This window comes from Carcharhinus amblyrhynchos, chromosome 16, assembly GCF_965287045.1.
Source record: "Carcharhinus amblyrhynchos chromosome 16, sCarAmb.v2.hapA, whole genome shotgun sequence".
Classification (NCBI taxonomy): Eukaryota; Metazoa; Chordata; class Chondrichthyes; order Carcharhiniformes; family Carcharhinidae; genus Carcharhinus; species Carcharhinus amblyrhynchos.
In genome coordinates, this window is record NC_137339.1 from 27,250,141 (window position 1) to 27,274,119 (window position 23,979).

The 23,979-nt window shown below is 40.1% G+C and overlaps 1 protein-coding gene across 8 annotated transcripts in view; it reads left to right on the top strand.

The window, feature by feature from the left end:
* Positions 1-225: 225 nt before the first annotated feature.
* LOC145353920 (DEP domain-containing mTOR-interacting protein-like) overlaps positions 226-23,979 on the top strand; it is a 72,771-nt gene continuing 49,017 nt past the window's right edge. For all 8 annotated transcript variants that reach the window (XM_080204911.1, XM_080204910.1, XM_080204914.1 and 5 more), the window contains exons 1-4: positions 226-434; positions 8,305-8,483; positions 17,241-17,364; positions 23,062-23,240. In XM_080204911.1, the coding sequence (XP_080061037.1) occupies positions 349-434; positions 8,305-8,483; positions 17,241-17,364; positions 23,062-23,240 (568 nt within the window). In that variant the 5' untranslated portion in view covers positions 226-348. The remainder of the gene's footprint in view (positions 435-8,304; positions 8,484-17,240; positions 17,365-23,061; positions 23,241-23,979) is intronic.

Genomic DNA, 23,979 nt, shown 5'->3' on the forward strand with positions numbered 1-23,979 from the left:
TTTATAGGTAAATTTGGACCAAAAGGCTTTGCCTGTTTTGCAGCATATGCTACTGTTTGCTACTAATCTCGTCCTTTACTGATAACAGATCAGATTACAGTATCTATTCAATTAGCGGGCAATCTGCTCAGCTCCCACGTACAAAACAGACCGAGAGAGGGCAGAATGGGAGAAAGGTAAAGTTGAACGTGGGGGAGGCAGTATTGAGCAAACCCCGTTCAGCAGTCTGTGAAATTGACGGCAGGAAGCCGGGATTCCAGGGCTTTGGGCTCTGACCATAGCCAGCAGGTGCACCCAGCGCACAGCTTAGGCAGGCGGCCAACTGGAACCAGATTTTTGTTTAAAAAAATGGAAAGTCTTCAGAACAGCGTGAAAAAGAAAGCAACTGAAAGACATTACAAGGCTGAAGTACTAATTACGGGCGAACAATTAAGGTATGGAGGCAGCATGATGTCTGTTACAGGGGATCCGGGCAGTTGAATTACCGCACCAACTATAATGTGCGGAAAATCCAGTGTATTTAAACGAAAGTGTGGAAAATGCGTATCCATCAAGTTAGATCTGCAAATATTTAAGAATCTGGTTGGTTTTGGACCTCATATGAGGTGTTGTTCCGTTCTGTTGATCCCGGGAAAAAATGTTTCCCAACAAAAAAACTGACATTCCACATTGTTTGAAAGCGCCTTTTAAGTGTACGCAAAAAGTAGCAAGCTGTTTAATTATCTTGTAACTAGGTGCACAATAATATAGGTACATAAAATGCAGCGTCGCAGGAAAAGTAGTACATGCACTGCTAGAGGCAAGACTCCATCTATCGTACCTTACTGTCTAAGCAACATATCTTCCAATTTCCTCCCACTAAAACGATGTTTTGTCTAATTTCTATATTACTAAGGTTGATTGAGATGGGAGGTGTCAGTTTTGCAACTTGAGAATGTTGAAAGTGAAAAAAATGTAATCATTTAGAACGGTATGTTTTTAATGGGTCTATATTTTCTTGAAAAAATAAGGCACAGAATCACAGAATACTACAATGTAGAAGAGGTCCATCGCGTCTGCAGCGACGCATGAAAGGTCCTGGCCTGCCCACCTAATCCTACTTGCCAGCACTTGGCCCATAGCCTTGACTGTTTGACATGCCAAATATTCAGGAGCACCATAAGACTAAACCCAAATAATTAATAAAACAGTGATCATGGAGTGCCCAATGAACTCAATTAGATGATCTCTCATGCTGAATAGCATTTAATTGAGAGGAGATGTTGTAGTCCTTGTCGATGCCCTATTGATTTCCTGAAACATTGCTCATGGTAGGTCAGGAGATTCCTAAAAATCTTCTCTTGGCCCCCTCCTACTTCTCATCCTCATGCTGTTCAGCACCACCTATCTCAACCCCTCCCACATTCTCTTAATTTGTTAGACTGTTTACCTGAGATCCAGGACTGGATGAGCAGACATTTCATCCAGCTAAATAATGGAAAGGTCAAAGCCATTATCATCAATCCCCACCACAAACCCAATTTCCCAGCTAGGGACTTCAGCCCTTTTGCTGTTAATGTTATCAGACTGAATCGGATCATTAGCAATTTCTGTATCATATTTTGCTCCAATGAGCTTCCAGTCGCATGTCTGCTTCATCACTAGGATTGCCTACTGCCACCTCTGTAACTATGATCAACTTCCCCTTTGCTGCAGCTCATCTAATGAAACACATGCTTTGATGCCTCTAGACTTGACTGCTCCAAATCTCTCCTGCTAGCCTTCCATTTCCCACACTTCATAAAGCTGAACTTGTCCAAAACTCTGCTACTTGTGTCCAGGGCCTGTTCACTCATCATCCATGTGCGAGCTGACTTACATTTTATGATTTTGACTTTTTCAAATCCATCCTAGGTCTTACCGTTCTTCATTTGTTGCCTCCCCCAGTCCTACAACCTTCTGAGTTCTTTGGACACCTCCATTCTGGCCTCTTGTGCATCCCTGATTTTAATTCTTCCACCATTAGTGTGTCTTCAGTTGCCTAGGCTTTAAGCTTTGGAATTATCACCCTATACCTCACTACCTAAGTTTCTAAAACCAAATCTTTGATTAAGCTTTTAGTCACCTCTCTTGAACTTCCTTCAGTGACTCTGTCAAATTTCATTTGATAAAGTCCCAGTGAAGAGTCCTGTGACATTTACCTGCATCAAAGGTATTATATAAACACAAGTGGTTCTTAATGTACCATTTTATAAAGATAGGAACATCCAACTTAGATGCAAAGTATTATTTTGCTATCATGTTATAGTTCTATGTAACTCATTGGGACATGGCCTAATTGCATATCTTGTAATTTGAAGGCTAATTGTTCCTCTAGCACAGATACTGACCAATTTTGTTTTTACAAGATTGTTTTGCATCTATAACAGTGTCTGAAATACGCTGGACTCAAATATATGTATGGTCATTTTGTATAGTTCTAATTCCAGAAGAAGCTTTTCTGGCTGTGGACGTGGGTGGGAAATTGGGTTATAATGTTCTTTCTCTTATTCTACATCTGAAGCTTGCTGCTGGAAGACACTACACCAATGACAAAGCCTTTGAAACGTAATCCCATAGTTTTCCAAAGAACTCAACTTGTTTCTGATATTGTCAGCACCCAGCTAGTGGAGATTACTGACCAGAAGGAGAACTTGGCATATTTGGTTGCTGTTGCATTGGTTTGTTTGCTGTTTATTGATCCAGCAGTTTTAAAAAAAATGTCATGTTACATCAATGTATAAGAGCAAATAGTTCCATAAAATGATCCAAAGAATAAACTATTGTAGATTAATTTTGATAATTGCTCTTCAATTAGTATTTACAAGAGACAATTGTAAGAATAATGCAGGATTGATAACTCATATTTATGGTTCCTTGGCACCTTCTGACAGCAGTAGACATTTTACAAGTAGTTTGTATCTTGGAATATTTAAAGTGAATAAGATGCCAAACTAGGAGTGTATAAGATTCAGAGTGAATTTATTATTTATTGGACACAAGGGGCTAAATGACCTCTTTCTGCGCTGTAACTTTTCTGTGGTTCTATAATTCTACGAAGAAAGAGCATCCAATCCATAAGTCTACTCTATCTACAATTCATGTGTAACTATTCCATCTTGGACTTTCGATTATCTTCTGCCCTGGGAATACTTTATGGGAGTTAGTGATATTGTCACTGAACTAGTAATCCACAGACCCAGGGAAATTCTCTGGTGACCCAGGTTTGAATCCCACCACAGCAGATATAATATAATAGAATCCTACAGTGTAGAAAGAGGCCATTCGGCCCATTGAGTCCATACTGACCATGATTCCACCCCGTCTCTATTCCCATAACCCCATGCATTTACCCTCGCTAGTCCCACTGACACTAAGGGGCAATTTAGCATGGTCACTCCATCTAACTTGCACATCTTTGGACGGTGGGAGGAAACCAGAGCACCTGGAGGAAACCCATGCAGAAACAGGAAGAATGTGCAAACTCCACACAAACAGTCACCCAATCTGGGAATCGAACCCGAGTTCCTGGTGCTGTGAGGCAGCAGTGCCATCGTGCCGTCCCAAAATTGCGAAATGCAATGTACACGAACCGTTGAATTCTGACTCAGGATCTCCTATTTACCAGACTGGTGGTGAAACTTGAATTCAATTTTCAAAAATCTGGAATGAAAGATCTAACAATGATTATGAAACTGTTGTTGATGGTTCAAAAAAATTCAACTGGTTCATCAATGCCCTTTATGGAAGGAAATCTGTCCTCCTTACTTGCTCTGGCTTATTTCACAATGAAGTCTCACAACACCAGGTTAAAGCCCAACAGGTTTATTTGGTAGCAAAAGCCACTAGCTTTCAGAACGCTGCTCCTTCATCAGATAAGTGGGAGCTCTGTTCACAAACAGGTCACATAAAGACACAAATTCAATTTACAAAATAATGGTTGGAATGCGAGTCTTTACAGGTAATCAAGTCTTAAAGGCACAGACAGTGTGAGTGGAGAGAGTGTTAAACACAGGGTAAAGAAATGTGTATTGTCTCCAGACAGGACAGTTAGTGAGATTTTGCAAGCCCAGGCAAGTCGTGGGGGTTACAGATAGTGTGACATGAACCCAAGATCCTGGTTGAGGCCATTCTCATATGTGCAGAACTTAGGTCCCACGCTAGTCCCACTGACACTAAGGGGCAATTTAGCATGGTCAATCCATCTAACTTGCACATCTTTGGACGGTGGGAAGAAACCGGAGCACCCGGAGGAAACCCACGCAGAAACAGGAAGAATGTGCAAACTCCACACAAACAGTCACCCAATCTGGGAATCTCTGCTCAGCAGCTCTGTGCTGTCGTGTGTCGTGAAGGTCATCTTGGAAGAACGCTTACCCAAAGATCAGAGGATGATTGCCCACGACCGCTGAAGTGTTCCCAACAGGAAGAAAACACTTTTGCCTGGTGATTGTCAAGCGGTGTTCATTCATCCATTGTTGTAGCGTTGGCATGGGTCTCCCCAATGTACCATGCCTCCGGATGTTCTTTCCTGCAGTATATCAGGTAGACAATGTTGGCCGAGTTATAGGAGTATGTACCATGTAACTGGTGTTTGGTGTTCTCTTGTGAGATGATGGCATCCATGTTGATGATCCGGCACATCTTGCAGAGGTTGCTGTGGCAGGGTTGTGTGGTGTTGTGGTCAGTGTTCTCCTGAAGGCTGGATAGTTTTGCTGTGGACAAACAGACCATTTGACACATTTAAACTTTCTTTGCTATTAAAGTGAAAGGAACAGCATCGCTTTGGTAAAATTCATTGAAGGCTTTATCTATTCTTAAGAAGCTACAAAGATGAGATCAATGATACTGTAAAATCTCCAACACTAAAAATGGACATTTATGTATAATATATTATATGAACATTTGGTTTAATCAATTTGTGCATGGAACATCTTCACATTTAACTGTATTTTTAAAATTTTCCCTCACAGCTGGTTATCATATTTATTTAGACAGCTTTAAATTTCCATGTTGATTTGGCTTTAGTACCTACTTGCATTAAAGCATTCTGCACTCTTAGAAACTTTTTGTGTGGGGGAAGAGTCCTTCATACTCCCCCTCACCTCCTCCAGATTTCTTGTTCTAATGCTCAATTTATTATTACTGATTCACTGAGCTGTGGAAATAACCTTGTACTAATTACCCTCTCAACCTTTTCAAAATTTTGAACGTTTTTCAGATTGACCCTCACTGGAAAGAACCCCAGCTTTTTCAATCCTTTCCTGTTAACAGTACCCATTTTCTCTGGTAATAACCCAGTTAGATCTGAGAATGCAGAACTGAACAGTACTCCAAGTAGTGTCCTAATCAAAGTCTTGTATAAAATACTTATACTTCCTGCTTTTGTAATATACTAAAATCTACAATTTCTTTTCTGTGGCTTTCCATTTGTGTAATTCTGGCTTTAAAGATCTTTCATTGAGAATTCTGCTATTTACAGTACATTTCTATTCTTTACTATTTTGCCTAAACTATTACTTTGTGGTCATCTGTGTTAAACTGCATTTGTCACATATCTAGCTTTTTCCTTCACCTATCTATGCCACTGTTCTATCTCACATTCCAGGTGGCAGTTTGCCATTCTCCATAATTTGGTATTGTCAGCAAATTTTGATATCCTCAATATCTATGTCCACTATTAATTTATTATATTTTTCATCCTTCACCATTTTGTTTGTGAATTTGAGTCTTAAGGTGAAGAGGATTAAGGTGTGCAGATGAAACTCTTGTACACTGTTAAAGTAATACATTCTATCATTTTGAAAACTTTGGTTTTGTATAATCCTTCTTCACATCGTAACATCTGGGAGAAAGGAGTTGTGTTGGGTGCAACATACAAGTTCCTGTGTAGTGTGCGCTGAGTTGAGAAACAGCAAATTCAGGTTATAGCATCACCATTGACTGGAGGACGTAATTGCAACATAAAAAGTTTATATCAGCACTTTCCATTATTAACATAGAAATAGGGATTTATATTGCGGAGACAGCAGGAAGTAAAGTTTTATTGGTAGGAGATAAAGGAATTTCAATATTAAATAAATACAGAGTGAGAAGTCCCAACACACATTCTTTGCCAGATGTCAGTCACATCTCACCAATTTTTGCTGCAATCCTCTTTGCTTTCTTTTAGCCACTCCTCTGTGCATGCTGACACTTTACTTTCAATTAATCTTCTTGATACATTTCTTGAATGGCACTTCGTCACATGTCTTCTGGAAGTTTAGGTATTCCATTTATTTATCAGTTCAGTTATTTTTCTGAAAAAAAATGTTCCGTGCTAGGCAGGCATGTCTTGTGCTTTATAAATCCATGTAACTGTCCATTCTGAATCTGCACCTTTCTAAGTCTTCACCCTGAATTTTCTTATTATGATCAGTGGCAGATTTTTTACTTCCTAATATGAGGTCAACTGGTTCATGGTTAAGTGGCTTATTTCTTTCTCTTTATTTTGACAGGAAAATAACTTTTTCCTCAGTTTCCAGTTTCTGAATAACTTGGGATAATAATTGTTAGTGCTCAGGCTATATTTAGTAACTAATCTTCAGTACTCCAGAATAGATTATCCAGGCTGTGTGACGTAAGACCCATTGACCCTTCTAATACAGCTTTGTTAATATTTTGATGTATTATTTATTCCTGTGTCCTCCAATAAATGCCAGTTGAATAATTTTGCAGTTTTATTCTGTACAATCAGGGTGCCTTCTTTCCCTCAATAGTTTTGCCCATACTTTGACAAAAACAGCTATTCTTTTATCATACTGTTTTTAAACTTTCCAATTTGCCAATTTATTTCTTACTCAACACTTGGTATTGCTTCCTGTTTTCTTTTTTACTTTTAGCCTTTCTTTTACTGTAGGTCACCTTTTTAAAACCTCATAGTTGTCCTAATCCTCATTTAAGAAACTCTGGCCGTTTCTGCAACTTTCTTATTCTTGGTTAGAATGTTTTTGGGCTGTACGATCATCTGGCCTGTTGTTTTATCTATTAGCTTATCTGCTCAATTAAAATGGGCTGGGTCTAAATAGAATTAAAAGGTGCAGGAGATTTGTATACATTGCGTAAGATATCCCCAGTCTGGGATGGTTGTACCTTGATTCCTGTTTCATTTTTATTGTGTAAAATAACATTACCTTCTCTACACTAGGACAAGCCTGTTTATACAAGTCTTGTTCTGACCAGTTACTCCAACAGCCTGTACAAACATTTCTGTCCACATTTCCTACATTGTTGACAATAAACAGAAAAAAATGTTAGAAATATAAAATCTGTAAAAAAGGGGAAGGTTAAAAATTTGGGGCCTGAACCCTTCATCAGAACTTTGCTGTTCATTAGTTAATTTTCTGGTGTTCCTTAACAAGCAGAAGTCCAGATTAAAGTGATTTTTTTTAACAATGCATTTGAAAACCTGTGTCATATGTACAGTTTATAATTATGCAAACTTAACATGTGATGATAAATGCTTCGGGAGAAATCTGAAGTAGAGGGTTACACGCTCGGCTGCTTCTTCACTTTGTAAGCTTCCTTCAATTTTGGTAGATTGCAAGGCCTTTTGTGTCTTTTCTGAAACTGCAAGAATTCTGCCCTCTGTCCTGCCACTTCTCTTTAATTGCCCACTTTAAATTATCCTGACTTGCAATTTTCTTCCCACATCTGCTTGTTCCCTAGACATAGCTAAGTTCACACTTGGAGCTACGTGCACTTACGATAAGTGGGCCACAGATATTGTGTGCAATCAGCACACTTCACTTTTAGTGAACTTTGCACCTTCAAGCTGCACTGTTTTGGAAAATCTATTCTATTAACTTTTCCAAGCCATTACCCCGTTAGTGTTCACTGTTTAAATAAAGCTTTTCAAAAATTGACAATGTAACAACATATTGAAGCTTTCCACTGATAGATTGGCTATTTTAGAATTGCAGGATTCACCTGGTTAGTTGTAAGATGATTCTGAGATGTGTCACAAATCTAAAAGGATATTTTTATCTGATTTTCTTTTCTTCAACAATTCAATCCAAGCAATTTATTTTGTTTCTTTTTGATTAACATCAAACAGTTAATCTAATTACTTAATGATAACGTTGGCCTTCTGTATGCAGGAGGGCTATGACTGGTTTGAGTTTGAATTGAAAATTGTTGAATAGAATTTGACTGGCATTTGAAAATGGCACAGCTGAAATGTTAGTTGTTTATTGAAGGAACATTTTGTTGATGAAAATTGTAATTTAGCTTTGTTTTATTTATCAGGCTTCGACTGCATGATGGAAAATTAATCAAAGACCGTCGCTATAATCTGCGAACCTATCCAAACTGCTTTGTTGCTAAAGAGCTAATTGATTGGTTGATAGACCATAAAGAGGCACCTGACAGGGAAACAGCCATAAAACTAATGCAAAAGTTAATGGATCATAACATCATTCATCATGGTATGTTACTGTCACAGTCCATTTACACCATATGTCTTTAATGCCATAATGAAAAAGGACTAAATCCCTTCTGAGCTGTATCATTAATACTGATAAGTCTAATGGAGGGTGAGTGAATGGGGATGAATGTCGTTGATCAAGTCAGTTTCCACGTAGTATGCTTCCTACTCCTGATCACTGGATGGTCTAATGGAAAACTTTGTATCAAATGGTCAAGGATCAAATAATTAAATCTAAGTATAATGGTGCAACAGAATTAATAAAGTAATAAAAAGGTAATACTGATCATGTGGTGCTCTGTGCATTAGTTATTTGGAGAAAATGCAAAGAAATATGAACATAGTAAGAAAGTAACAGTCTAATCAGGAGGACCTCATTATGTGCTTCCAAGAAGCAGAATCCCATTTTTTAAAAAAAAGAACTATTTAAAGTTTATTTGTTACTGTCACAAGCAGGCTTACAGTAACACTGCAATGAAGTTACTGTGAAATTCCCCTAGTCACCACACTCCAGTGCCCATTCAGGTCAATGCATCTAACCAGCATGCCTTTCAGACTGTGGGAGGAAACCAGAGCACCCGGAGGAAATCCACACAGACATGGGAAGAACGTGCAAACTCCACACAGATACTGTCCCAAGTCAGGAATTGAACCCGGGTCCCTGGCGCTGTGAGGCAGCAGTGCTAACCACTGGGCCACTGTGCCACCCAGTTCCTTCTTTTGTTCCTTCCTGAAATCCATTAAAGTTTCTTGTTTCACCATCCATGCCAATAATCTGTTTCATATATTTATCATCCTTTTCATAAAAATGTTCCTCTTATATTTCCTTTTATCCTTAGTTTATACATATGACTGTTTATACCCAAGTTCTGTACGTGACTATAAAGGGCTTTGGGACACCATATCATGATAGGTGTTATATGACTGCAAATCTTTCTTTTTCTTCCGATCACTGTCTGTGTGGAGTTTACACGTTCTCCCCGTGTCTATGTGGGTTTCCTCCCACAGTGTGAGAGATGTGCCACTTAGGTGCATTGACCCGAACAGGCGCTGGAGGGTGATGACATTGGGAATTTCACAGTAATTTCATTGCAATCCCTATGAGGAAAGTTGAAATCACAGCGATGCTAATGAGGACCTGACACCATCTTTTATAATAATTCTCCCAAAAATTGTATTAGCCTTCTTTTGATCTTTTGATGGACTTTAATATAACCTCATGCATAACTTCTTTTTTTGCCCTATAATCCTGTCCAAGATGATCCACGAGTGTTGTAACTAATCTTTCTGTAACAAATAGTGGCACAGTTTATAATTCATTCTTTAGCTCTCGAGAGTTAAAATACTACAGTGGCTGATGGGTGAATAATGGATGTGCATTTTCGTCAGTATTCATTATTAATAATTTTAAAAATAGGATTGGAACGACCTGCTAAATAATGAAGCACCTATGTCAAGTGCAATTTCGCTAACTAATTGTATTAAGACATTTACATTTATTCAAAATATTTGAAATAAGTGCAATCACAATGATCCTCATTTTTTAATTTAGTTATAGGCTTGATTGTGCAACTATCAAACCGAGGACTGCCCATGAGGATCAGGATCCTGGTAGTAACTCTCAAGATGTTGTTATATGTAATCTTAACTGGTGTATTTTGTCAGCTCAGCTTTCCCATGTGAAAATTTCCTGAACCCTCCTTTTACCATTGTCATTTCCAGCTCAGCTACACCCAAATAATAGAACTGAGACATACACAGCATAATCATATGTATAAGTGCTGGAAACCTTTCTCTTGCAATGTGTATTGGCTTGGTGTTTCTGCTAGGTTGAAATTCCTTTTTACCACAAACCCCCTGAGATTGACCAAACCACTGCAAAGAATCATAACATTTCAAGTGCAGGTTTTGCCTGGCATAAATTGAGTAGCTGTGGGATTTCTTTTGCGCCAGTTTAAAACAAGTCATGTTAGGAGATGTCACTGCCCACAAAACTGGCCATGTTCTCGGGATGAATTTATCCTTTATTTTCTTGCGGGTACATTTGTCTATCCAGTGCTCCAAATGCAGCATGGCAAGTGGAAGGCTGCTGACATTCAGTGAAGTAGATGGCAGGATGCTTTGAGAAGCTCTGGGTCATGAGGTTCTGGCTTTGCAGTGCATCACCTTGATATATGGACAGTAGCAGCCTGGGGGCATTGGTGGACTGGCAGTAGCGGGCTTCCAGATGCTGTCATCCTATGAGAAATTGAGTACCACATAGTCACTGGTCTTTCTTGGTACCTCAGCAATCCAAGTGATGTGCTGGAGTGGAGATTGCTGGACTGCTATGAGATCCATGCCTCTGGTATCTGTAGCCATGACGGCAACTGTCCAATTCTGCTTGGACAGTTCAAGCTAAGCTTCCACTGCAGAATTCATATCTTTTATGGCCTCTATCTGCGCTGCCAGGGAAGATATTGGCCACTACTTGCTGCATCAGAACTGTGTCCACTGTTTTATCATGGAGTTGACAGCTATTTCCATGCATGAAAGGGTGGACTAGAAGCTCTATGTGAAGTCCCGTGCCAGGGCAGAGCTGGACGCCTCCCATCTACATATGCAACAAGGTTGCTGACAAGCCTAACAGTTCATCAGGTGTTGCTATGTGGATGTCCCTTGGCCTTTTCCTATATTCAACCTCCATCAAAGTCCTTATCTGAGGCCTCTGATGGCCCACATTCCACCTTTTTCCCCTGACCTTGTGACAACCCACTCTTCCCCAATACTGTAATGTTGCATGCTACACGGAAAAATTATTATCAATGAAAATGTGTACAGAGGCCAGCAGCCACCCTCCCCCGACCCCTGCTTCCCTGAAGCAGCCCACTGACTCCCCTAGTCCCTGCATGTCTTCTACATGTCTTTAGACTGTCTTATGCCTAAAGAAAGCTCCACCCCCTAGGGTGATTATCCAGTCTCAGCCCCAGTTGGTCCTCCAAGCCTGTTGACCCTCTTCTGCCATGTTGCCCTTCAAGGGACAATCACCACATCCCTCCCCCTTTAACTCTTTTATTCAATCTTCAAACCTAAGTTACTCAAGCCCAAATTCTAACTAAACATTCTACACATGTGTTGGATAATTGTAAATCACGTCTTTGGGGGGGTTTTTCTGTTTCTTGTACAACCATGTAATTCTGTAGTCTGAGATGCTTCCACAGGAGCGACGTAAATAACGGGTGCCTCTTCTGGGCACAGACAACTCATTACAATTTGCTTCCACAGAAACATCAGTTATGACTATAGCAGGTTGAACAGGTTCTCAGGTACTTTGTTACTTACAGGTTTGAAATTATTTCTTGATGGCTCATTGATGGGATCTTGGCTTATGGTGTTTTTAAACATTTTTATAGGTAGGCTTTAAAAATGTACAGTTTCAAATATGGTCTTGCTGTTTTTTCATTTGTGTGACCAATTCAGCAAGCTTGTTCTGGTATGTAATGTCAATTTCTTTCTCTGTCTGAATAGCTGATTCTGTGTCAATTTTAATGTTTTTTTACTCTTCAGTTAATTCCTCATTGTCAGTCTTCCTTTCTTCAAGGTCTTGCTCTCCTGATTCAATTCTTCACTGGAATTGATTTTGTTTTCTTGTTGTTTTTTCGTGGAGTTCAGCTTATTCTCAATTGTCTCATTTAGTTCTCCTTCTTAACTTCATTTTGTAAACATTTTGCAACTCTCTTATTCTCCAAGTTTGCCGTCAGTTCATCTTGTTGTTTCAAGGTCTTTTCTTGGGCTTTAATTATTTTTGCTGCTTCCTCTTTATGTTCAATCGTTCCAAGTTTCTTTTGAAGCTTTTTATTGCTACACTTCTTCTGAGAGGAATCCATCATGTTCTTACTGGACGTATACATTTCACAAATTGAACCTCCACTTCTCTTTGTCTTAACTTCAGCTAAGCCTTCTTTGGCTTCACTGTTGGTTGCATATGTTTCTGGTGAAGCGCTGACTTGTTTCCATTCTGCAATTCTCTTCTTGTCCTTCACATGGTTATTCAGTGCTTTTCATTGCCCTCCTTCTGGGGTTTTTCAGTGCCCTCCTTCTGCGGTCCACTCTTGCCACTTCCTTGAGATCTTTATTGCTTATGGATCTTATTGAGAGTTGCCCTGTTTCTGGGGTCTTCTCTAATTTTCCTGTCCAATGCCCTCCGTTGCATCAAATATATTACCACTTTAAATGCATTGATTCTTTAAATGTATTACTGCTTTAAGACATCAACTTGTTTAAAAACTTCACCCGCTGCCAGCTGTCTCTGTCATTTGCCAATTCTTTTGAAGATTTAGCACGAAACTGGAAGCTGCTCTTTGAATCTTTTTTTAAACTTTAAAACCCTTCATTTTACTGGGAAAAAAACTCTCAGCAATCTCTGCAACTTTTTTTCTTTTAGCTGCTTGGAAATTCTATAAGACCATAAGATAAAGGAACAGAGTTAGGCCACTCAGCCCATCGAGTCTGCTCCACCATTCAATCATGGCTGATATTTTTCTTATCCCCATTCTCCTGCCTTTTCCCCATAACCCCTGAACCCCTTATTAATCAAGAACCTATCTATCTCTGTCTTAAGGTCTCCACAGCCTTCTGTGGCAAAGAGTTCTACAGATTCGCCACTCACTGGCTGAAGAAATTCCTTCACATCTCTGTTTTAAGAAATCATCCCTTTAGCCTGAGGTTGTGCCCTCTGGTTCTAGTTTTTCCTACTAGTGGAAAAATCCTCTCTACGTCCACTCTCACAGTATCTTGTAACTTTCAGTAAGATCCCCACTCATCCTTCTAAACTTCAATGAGTACAGACCCAGAGTCCTCGACCGTTCCTCATACGACAAGCCTTTCATTCCAGCAATCATTCTTGTGCATCTCCTCTGGACCCTTTCCAAGGCCAGCACATCCTTCCTTAGATATGGACCTCAGAACTGCTCACAATACTCCAAATGGGGTTTGGCCAGAGCCTTATACAGCCTCAGAAGTAAATTCCTGCTCTCTATTCTTGCCCTCGCAACATGAATGCTAACATTGCATTTGCCTTCCTAACCTTTTGAGTTGCTTCTCTGGAGGGCTCCTTGTCCCCGCTGGAAAGACAAACCCTGTTTCTCTTCCTTTCCACCTCCTGCACTAAAATCTCTTGCATTGCACCAGTGAATTTGGGAGCTTATCTATGTCCCATCTCATCTCTTTTTTTCTACTCACAAAATCTCTGCCATCCACTTCCAGCATTGCAGTTGACCAATGCACCTCCCCTTTAAGAGTTGCAGGCTTTTTTTTAAGTGCAGGCAAACTTTAACAAGTGCTGGCCTTGCATGAACCTGGAGGCCCTGCTGAGCGTGCAGCCAGACAACAGCATATTTAATACTGGACTGCATGCCACAATAATGGCAATGAATAATAATAAGGCAGCATGAAGTTTGCATGCTGTCTGCATCACTTTGATCAGGTTTTGAGTAATGGTGCTTTGTGAATCTACAATCCCAATGCCCACTAATAGACCTTATCCAATTTTTATCCCAGTGTCTGCTGGAAGGGAGAAAATTTATTAGCAGAAGGAAGAAGGGGAAAAGAACCTTCACTGTAAACAAAGAGCAACCTACTGCCAATAGTTACGTGCAACTTTGGGGAACATACAGCACTTCACATTGACTGGATGGTTAATGGTTCATTGCATTGCACAAACTATAGAACAATTCATAACAAACATGTTCAGTCTTTAACCCCATGGAATCTGTGCACCTGTATTGACATCTTGCTGACATGTTATGATTATACAGATTGCTGCACAGGTTTCATACTTTCCCAGATTTACAACAAACAGCTTAGTTTGAAATTAAATTCTCTTGTACTCTTTATTTGTCTTGTTCAGTGTCTGTGTGATATTTGCTTGCTTGAAGACTAATACTGACATGTGCTTGATTGAGCAGCACTATAATGTCCATAAGATGTCTGAAAATTGGCATATATCTTGTCGGAAATGTCTGGTTTGAAGATTTAAAGCACCATGTATAATTATTGAATATAATTTTAATACTCTTCATTAGCAGCTGTACTTACTTTTGACAGCATGGTAATTATTAAGATTGCAATTGAACATTGCCTTACACCAGGGTTACTGGAGCAAATGTGATGCATGTACTGGAGGTTCCTCTCCATTGCTCACAACAAATATAAGAATACTGGGGGAGTTTTGACAATTTGGGTGCCCCCAAATATACATTTGCACAACAGGCGTACGCATTGAGTATATAAAAGTGGAGGCCATCTTGTCTGATTCAGGTCCTGTATGATTTTCTGCCGATTAAAATTAATGGACAGAAAATCTTGCAAGCTGAGAATCCGCTGTTCTAGCCTCTTGTGGCCATTATTCTCCATTTGCATGGAATTTTGTATCGGGGTTAAATAGTGGAATTTACAGAACTATTTTTTAATCCACCCCAGCCTCACAGTTTCCTAGATTTCATTACGCTGTCTTTCATAAATACTGACAGGGTCTGGTTGGCTGAATAGCCTGTTTCTGTGCTGGATATGCTATGTAATCACTGCCAACTATAAGGCTTTAATTATGACAAGTTATCAGTAAGGAAAAAACAATCTTTTAATTTTTTTTCTACTGAGCAACAATGTTACTGCTGTAAATGATAACGATAATGAAAAGGAAAATGTGACTTGAGGTTCGAGTAATTGGTTTAAAATGTGTACAGGCAGATTGCTTTCCACAGATCTTAAATGAAACGTTAATAATATGGGCTTTTTTCATCATTTCATCCTTTCAAATGAGAATGTTGTATGCGAGTAGAATCATAAAATCATACGGTAGCAGAAGAAAAGTAACCATAATATTTTGTCTTACAGCTTCAGAGCTTTATCTGAAGTTAAATATTAACTTTGTGTGTGCGTTCTATTATCCAAGTTTAAAAGGGTGAGACCATTCGTTGAATAATCTGAGCTACACCATTAAATCCTGAGGAATAAAGATGTTTTCTTAATTAGGAAGGTATGATTTAACTGGGGTAACTACACAATGCAGGCAAGACCACACTGTGTCCAGCTCAAGTAAATGGCTACTATAGGAACTTGATTATACTCCATGTTTTAGTCTATCATTGTTTCTCAAGTGCTGTTAAGGATTTTTGCCTTTGTACAATTAGCGTGGTGACACAATGGTTAACACTGCTGCCTCACAGCAGCAAGGACCTGGGTTTGATTCTTACCTGGGGTTACTATCTGTGCAGAGTCTGCACATTCTCTCCGTGTCTGTGTGGGTTTCCTCCGAGTGCTCCAGTTTTCTTCCATAGACCAAAAAGACGTGCTGGTTAGGTGTACTGGCCGTGCTAAATTCTCCCTCATAGTACCCAAATAGGTGCTGGAGTGTAGCGACTAGGGGATTTTTACAGCAACTTCATTGCAGTGTTAATGTAAGCCTACTTGGGGCACTAATAAAGTAAACTTTAAATTTTAACTTCAAGAACTTCTATGTAATGTTCTCTCCTGTTATGAAGAAGATGACTTGGGTTCAGAACAATTCCACTCTCTGCAGCATCCCTTCTGTATCTCATTCATATGCTTCATATCCAAGATCATGATTATGATGGCACTGCAGTTGAATTTGACCCTCTGTGCATGTGTACACTTTTCCACCGCTAATCCCTGAATAATGATCAAGAGGTCAAGTACCGACTGGCCTTTGTTTTGCTTTCCGCAGCCGAGACCTGTGGTGTAAGCCTCCCTGTTACTCTTGAAACCAGCTAAATCCTAACAGACAGGGACTGAACCTTGAACCATCTTGGTCTATAAATTTCTGCCTCCGACTACATGCTACATTCATCCACAAAATCATTACCAGAAACCTCCTTGCTGTACAGTTACAGGAATTTCCAAAAGCCACTTTAGGGTTATCCAACATGGGAGTGCTCACAATATCCTCTATAGTTCCGTAATATTTATATTTTGAAAAATTTCAAAGAAACAATTAAATGTTTGAAACGGATTAAGTTTAAAAAAATAACCAAATGGAATTAAAGCGATTGAGACAATAACAGTAAATATTTAGCTTGCAAGTGCAGTTTAAAAGAGAATCTTACTATTTTGGAAATTTGTTTGAAAGGCCAATTTATTTCAGAATAAACCAATTTATCCTGTAAAGTGGGTGAGGTTTGATTGATGACATAACATCAGATCCTCTTCCAAAACAAAATAACACATTCACTTGATTACAGTTATTTGGACTACCTTAGAATGCCATAGAATATATAGCATCAAAAATGACTATTGGATTCAACCAGTCCATACTGTGTTGATGCTCCAGTCAAGCTTTCTCTCATCCTTTGTCATTTAATTATAATCTTCTATTCCTTTCCCTTTGTATCCTTATCTAGTTGCCCTTAAATGTATTTACAATATTTGCCTAAGTTATTTCCTGTGGTATTAAGTTCCACGTTTTCACTTCTGCAAGATTACCTGCAGTCTTTTCCTTGCCCTCAAGTGAAAACTTACTTTTAATAAAGAAAATTCAAGGGCTTCATTCCATATGGGAGTGGAATCTGTTCCTGCTCGTTTGAACTTCCTTTTCTATTTGTTTCCTGCAATGAATTCTGTATAAGTGCAAAAATTTTCTTTCCAATCACTGCATTGTCATAATGTCAAAATCAATCTTGCCGCATTAGAAGATTATTAATTGCATAGGAATGGCACTGTTATAAAATCAAATGGATCAATCGAAATTTTTTTTTCATTTTAGTTTGCGATGGACATTCAGAGTTCAAGGATGCAAAACTACTGTACAGATTCCGGAAAGATGACGGAACGTTTCCATTAACTAAGGAGGTGAAGGTGTTTATCAGGGGCCAGAGTTTATACGAAAAGTGAGTTGTTTTACAAAATCCATATACATCAGTCTCTGCAATCTGTGACCTGTCTGCCTATCTCATTCTGATATCCTTTAATGTCAAGTCAATGATCTTTACGATTGCAGTAGTTATTTTGCACAATCGAGGCGATCAATCCTAGACAAACTGATTCCAACTGGACCAGACCAGTCTGGTATCTCCGTTTGCAATCTAATTTGGGAGAATGTTCAATTTTCAAATTCAGGTATTGATAATGCATGAAAAAATATCAACCCTAGGTGAAAACATTGCAAAGTAACTTTGTACTGTTATCCTTTGATGCATAATAAATAAAAATGTTAAAACAATCTTTCCTTTAAGCATCCTCATCATATATGTTCTGTGCATGTGACACATTTTATAATTAGCTTCAAAGAAAATATTCAAATGCTGGTGATTTGAAATTAAATTTATTTACTGGTGTCACAAGTAGGCTTATATTAACATTACAATGAAGTTACTGTGAAAATCCCCTAATTGCCATACCCCATCACTTGTTCAGGTACATAAGATATAATGGCAGAATTGGGCCATTCAGCCCATTGAGTCTGCTCTTGCTATTGAATCATGGCTGATATGATTCTCATCCCCATTCTTCTGTCTTCTCTCTGTAACCCTTGATCCCCTTATTGATCAAGAACCTACCTATCTCTGTCTTAAAGACACTCAATGACCTGGCCTCCACAGCCCTCTGTGACAATGAGTTCCACCGATTCACCATTCCCCGGCTGAAGAAATTTCTCCTCATCTCAGTTTTAAAGGAACGTCCCTTCACTCTGAGGTTGGGCCCTCGACTCAACCGCTCCTCATATGACAAACCCTTCATTCTGGGGATCATTCTTGTGAACCTGTTCTGGACCCCCTCCAAGTCCAGCACATCCTTCCTTGGGTATGGGGCCCAAAACTGCTCCATTCCAAATGGAGTCTGAAGTTACAAGTAGACCGGACTGGGCAAGGATGGCAGATTTCTTTCCCTAAAGTGAACTAAATGGGTTTTTATAACTATCACCTGGATCCTTGGCTTTATTACTGCAGGAATAGAGTACAAAGACAAGGAAACTAAATACTAAATGTTTCTAAAATACTTGTCAGACCTATGTTAAAGTTTTGTGTTCAATTCTGGGTACCACAATTTAGGAAGGTTGTCAAGGACCTGCATAGGGTTGAGTCAAGGCTTAGTAGAACGGTGCTGGAGATGAAGGATTCCAGTTACATGGAGAGAATGGAGAAGCTGTGGATGCTACCCTTAGAGCACAGAAGGTTAAGAGTTTTTTTGAGGTGCTGAAAATCATGAATATTTTTGACAGGAATAAAGGAGGAGGAATTGTTCCCACTGGCAGGAGGGTCAGTAACCAAAGGACACAATGAACCATGAGGAAACAGTTTTTTACACAATGATTTGCTGTGATCAGGAATCAGAGAATCATGACTGTGCAGAAGAGGCTATTCGGCCCATTAAGTGAGCACTGACTGAGCATCTTACCCAGGCCCTCTCCCCACTCTAGCCCTGTAACCCCACACATTTACCGTAGCTAACCCACCTAACGTTTACAGCTTTGGACACTAAGGGACATATTAAGAACAAAGAACAAAAACAGCCCGGGAAACAGGCCCTTCAGCCCAATGAGCCCACGCCGCCATTTTAACATTACCAGTCCCCCCTCTACCCATGATGCTTACCTATGCTTATGGCATTCCATATTGAGGGAAAAGCATGGCTAATCGACCTAACCTGCACATCTTTGGACTGCCTGAGAGTGTGGTGAAAGCCAGTTCAACAACAACATTCAGAAGAGAATTAGATAAATACTTGAAGGAAAAAAATTGTTTAGAGCCATGGGGAAAAAGCAGGAGACTGATTAGAAAACTGTACCAAAATCTATCACAGGCACATTGGGCTGAAGAGCCTCACTCTGTGTTGCAACACTGTGAATTCTAATCACCAAATGATAAAGCCAGCACTTTGGAGGCTTGTAAAATCACAATGAAAGCTGCTGATATATCCATTTATATATTTATTTGGTGGCATTTATGTTTGCATGAAATGTGATTAATGATGTGTCTTCAACTTTTATTTATTACAGATGCACAGAAACTAGCTCAGACAGATATGTGGATTTTTTTTTAATGGGCACACACTTTCCAAATTGCAAGAGGTTGCTCAACATGTTTTGGGCTTGGTGTTTTTGAAGCCTAGCCAGACGAGGAATGATTCATGTGCCTCCTTATTCTTCTTGTCAAATTCATATTTTCTGCCATGTTAACACAAGGTGATGTCGATGCCCATTAGGAGAGTGGTCCAGACTATCCTATAAGGCCATACGAAATAGGAATTGGAAAAGGCTATTCGGCCCTTCGAGCCTCCATCACCATTCTACAGGATCATGGCTGATCTGACGTTCCTCATGTCCACTTTCTTGCCCTTTCCCCATAACCCTTGACTCCCTTAATGACCAAAAATCTATTTATCTCAGCCTTAAATAAATACACATAAGCTGGAATTCTACCACCCTGCCTGCCATGGGAATCGGAGCAGGCGAGGAGCAGAATATGGAAAGGTCTGTTGACCGGTCTCAGGTTGAGCGAGGCCGTAAAATCCCACCCATTATGACTCTACTCTGACAAGGATTCCAAAGAGAGACAACCCACTGAGAGAAGAAATTTCTCCTCATCTTAAATTTTCACCCTTTATTCTGAGACTACGCCCTCTGGTCCTAGCTTCTCCCATGAGGGGAAAACACTCTCTCAGCATTTACCCTATCAAGCAGGAATAAGAATCCTATATGTTTCGATTAGATCACTTCTCATTCTTCTTAGTTCCAGTGAGTAGAATCCGAACCTGTTTAACCTTTCCTCACAAGAAAACCCCTCTATACTGGGGATCATCCTAATGAACTATGAATTGCCTCAATGAAATAATATCTTTTGTTAAATGAAGGCACAAAAACTACTCACAGTAGTCCAAATGTGGCCTCACCAATACCTTGTACAGTTGAAGCAAAACCTCCCTACTCTTAAAATCCAAACGCCTTGAAATAAGGGCCAACATTCCATTAGCCTTCCTGGTTACCTGCTGTACCTGTGTGCTGGCTTTCTGTGTTTCGTGCACGAGTACCTTCAAGTCCCTTTTGTGTTGCACCTTTCTGCAATTTTTCTCCATTTTAATAATACTCTGTTCTTTTGTTCTCCCTTCCAAAATGAACAACTTCACATTTTCCCATACTATAATCCATTTGTCAACAGTTTAGATAGTTAGGTAGAAAGTTAAAAAGCAGGACCTCTCGGGTTGTAATTTCAGGATTGGTCCCTGTGCCACATAAGAAGATAGTACAGCTCAAAATGTGGCTACACAGCTGTTGTAGGAGGGAGGGTTTCAGATATCTGGACCATTGGGATTTCTTCTGGGGGAGTTGGGACCTGTACAAGAAGGATGGGGGCTGCATTTAAACTGGAAGGGCATAAATATTGTGGCTGGGAGATTTGCTAGTGTCACACGAGAGGATTTAAACTCGTTTGGCAGTGGGGTGGGAAACAAAGCAAAGGTGAATTAACTGAAGGGAAACTAGAGAATAGAGCCAGTAAGACTCAGGGAAAGAGCAGGCAGAGTGTGGTAGCTAATCAAAGAGGGTCTAGTGGACTGAAATGCATTTGTTTCAATGTGAGAAGTGTAATAGGCAAGGCAGATGAACTTAGAGCTTGGATCAGTACTTGGAATTATGATGTTATTGCAGTGGAAGTGTTATATTTCTGAATGGAGGGCTGTGAATAGTGGCGTTCGTCAGGGACCAGTGCTGGGATCTTTGCTGTTGTAATATATATAAATGATTTGGAGGAAAATGTAACTACTTTGATTAGTAAGTTTGCAAACAACACAAACGTTGGTGGATCTGCTGATAGCGTTGAGGACAATCAGAGGATACAGCAGAATATAGATCGATTGGAGACTTGGGTGGGGAGATGGCAGATGGAGTTTAATCTGGACAAATGTGAGGTAATGCATTTTGGAAGATCTAATAAAGAGAGAAAATATATAGTAAGTGGTAGAACCATTGAGAGTATTGATAGGCAGAGGGATCTGGGTGTACAGGTCACTGAAAGTGGCAATGCAGATGGAGAAGGTAGTCAAGAAGGCATATGGCATGCTTGCCTTCATCAGCCGGGGCATTGAGTTTAAAAATTGGCAAGTCATGTTAGTCATGAACCTTAGTTAGGCTGCACTTGGGATGTAATGTTCAATTCTGGTCGCCACACTACCAGAAGGATGTGGAGGCTTTGGAGAGAGTACAGAAAATATTTACCAGGATATTGCCTGATATGGAGGGCATTCGCTATGGGGAGAGGTTAGAGAAACTTGGTTTGTTCTCACTGGAACGACAGAGGTTGAGGGGCGACCTGATAGAAGTCTACAAGATTATGAGGAGCATGGACAAAGTGGATAGTCAAAAGCTTTTTCCCAGGGTGGAAAATTCAATTACTAGGGGGCATAGGTTTAAGGTGCGAGGGACAAGGTTTAAAGGAGATGTACGAGGCAGGTTTTTTACACAGAGAGTGATGAGTGCCTGCAACTCATTGCGGGAGTAGGTAGTGGAAGCAGATACAATAGTGACTTTTAAGGGGTATCTGGGCAAATACATGAATTGGATGAGAATAGAGGGATATGGTCCACTGGAGGGTAGGGGATTTTAGTTCAGTCCGGCAACATGGTTGGTACAGACTTGGAGGGCCGCAGGGCCTATTCCTGTGCTGTAAATTACTTTGTTCTTTGTTGTTCTTTTTGCTCACTTAATGCATCGATATTTCTTTGAAAACTGTTTGTATCCCTCTCACAACTTGCCTTTCCACCTATTTTTGTGCCATCTGCAAATTTGGCTACGGTACATTCGCTTTGTTTAAATCACGAATATATATTGTAAACAGTTGCAGTCCCAGCACCGTTCCCTGTGGAACCCTACTGATTGCAGGTCACCAATCTAAAAAAGAACCCCTTATTCCCACTCACTGTTTCCTGCCCATTAGGCAATTCTCTATCTATTCCAAAATACTACCTCCAATACCATGGGGTCTTATCTTATGATTAACCTTTTGTGTGGTACCTTGTTGAACACCTCCTGGAAGTTCAAATAAAGTCATCTACTGGTTCTCACATATCCACACTGGTTGATACTTCCTCAAAAACTCAATTGGATGGCACTGTGACACAATGGTTAGCATTGCTGCCTCAAAGTGCCAGGGACTGAGGATCAATTCCTGGCTTGGTCATATTCTCCCCATATCTGTGTGGGTTTCCTCCGGGTGCTCCAGTTTCCTCTCACAGTCCGAATGGTGTGCTAGTTAGGTGAAATTGGCCAGGCTAAATTCTCCCTCAGTGTACCCAAACAGGCACTGAGTGTGGCAACTCAGGAATTTTCGCAGTCACTTTATTGCAATGATAATGTAAGCCTACTTGTGACACTAATAAATAAACTTTAAACTTAAAATAGATGTTAGGCTAAATGGCCAATGGTTATCTGCCTCTTGCCTCCCTCCCTTTCTGAATAGGGTTGGCAGTTCGCCAATCCTTCAGTACTTCTCCAGAATCCAAGACTTTTTGGAAAATTACAACCAATGTATCTCTGTAGCTAGCTTCCAAATTATATTAATTTCAGGATGTTTACATCTCTACATAACTGACAGGCTTTTAAGTTCTGAGGATGCAATCATGAAATTACAAGAGGAAAATGGAGTGAAGTACCAGCGTGCAGTGTTTGGCTGTGAAATCGTTGACTGGCTAATAAAAGAAGGGGAAGCTTCATCCAGGACAGATGCAGTGGAGCTCTGTCGTCGAGAGCTTGAACATGGAATCATTCAGCACGGTGAGAAAACCATGGCAACAACAGTTTTTTCATTAAATAGGACTTTTACATAGTTATTTTATATTTATAAGTGGAGCCACCCATATCCTGTCCCACACTAAGTCCCACAGTTCCATCATTCCCCATCCTCCCGTGCTGAATCCTCCAATTTGTTCAGTGGAAACATTGCATCTCTACCCCATCTGTACGGCCTACTCCAACTTTATACCTACACCCTTCCCCAACCACACAATTTGATCATTTAACTTGGCTTTTCGCCTGGACCCTCCCCTCCTTCACCCCACTCTTAGAGTAGCATTTAATGGGATCTCTGGGAGCAGGAATCACAGAATCCCTACAGTGCAGAAGGAGGCCATTTGGCCCATTGACAACAATCCCACCCAGGCCCTATTCCCGTAACCTCACATATTTACCCTGCAAATGCCCTGACACAAAGGGGCAATTTAACATGGCTAATCAACCTAACCTGCACATCTTTGGAGTTGGAAGGAAACTGGAGCAACCGGAGGAACTCTTGCAGACATTGGGAGAATGTGCAAACTCCACACAGACAGTGACCCAAGACCAGAATTGAACCTGGATCCGTGGCACTGTGAAGCAGCAATGCTAACCACAAAGAAACGAGGCAGGTGGGGGTTTGAATTAGGTGGGAGCCAGAATTTTGGTTTCTTGACATTCAGTTGAATTCTTGAAACAGTCAGTGGCAGAATGAGCATCATGCCACGCAGTGGTGTGAACC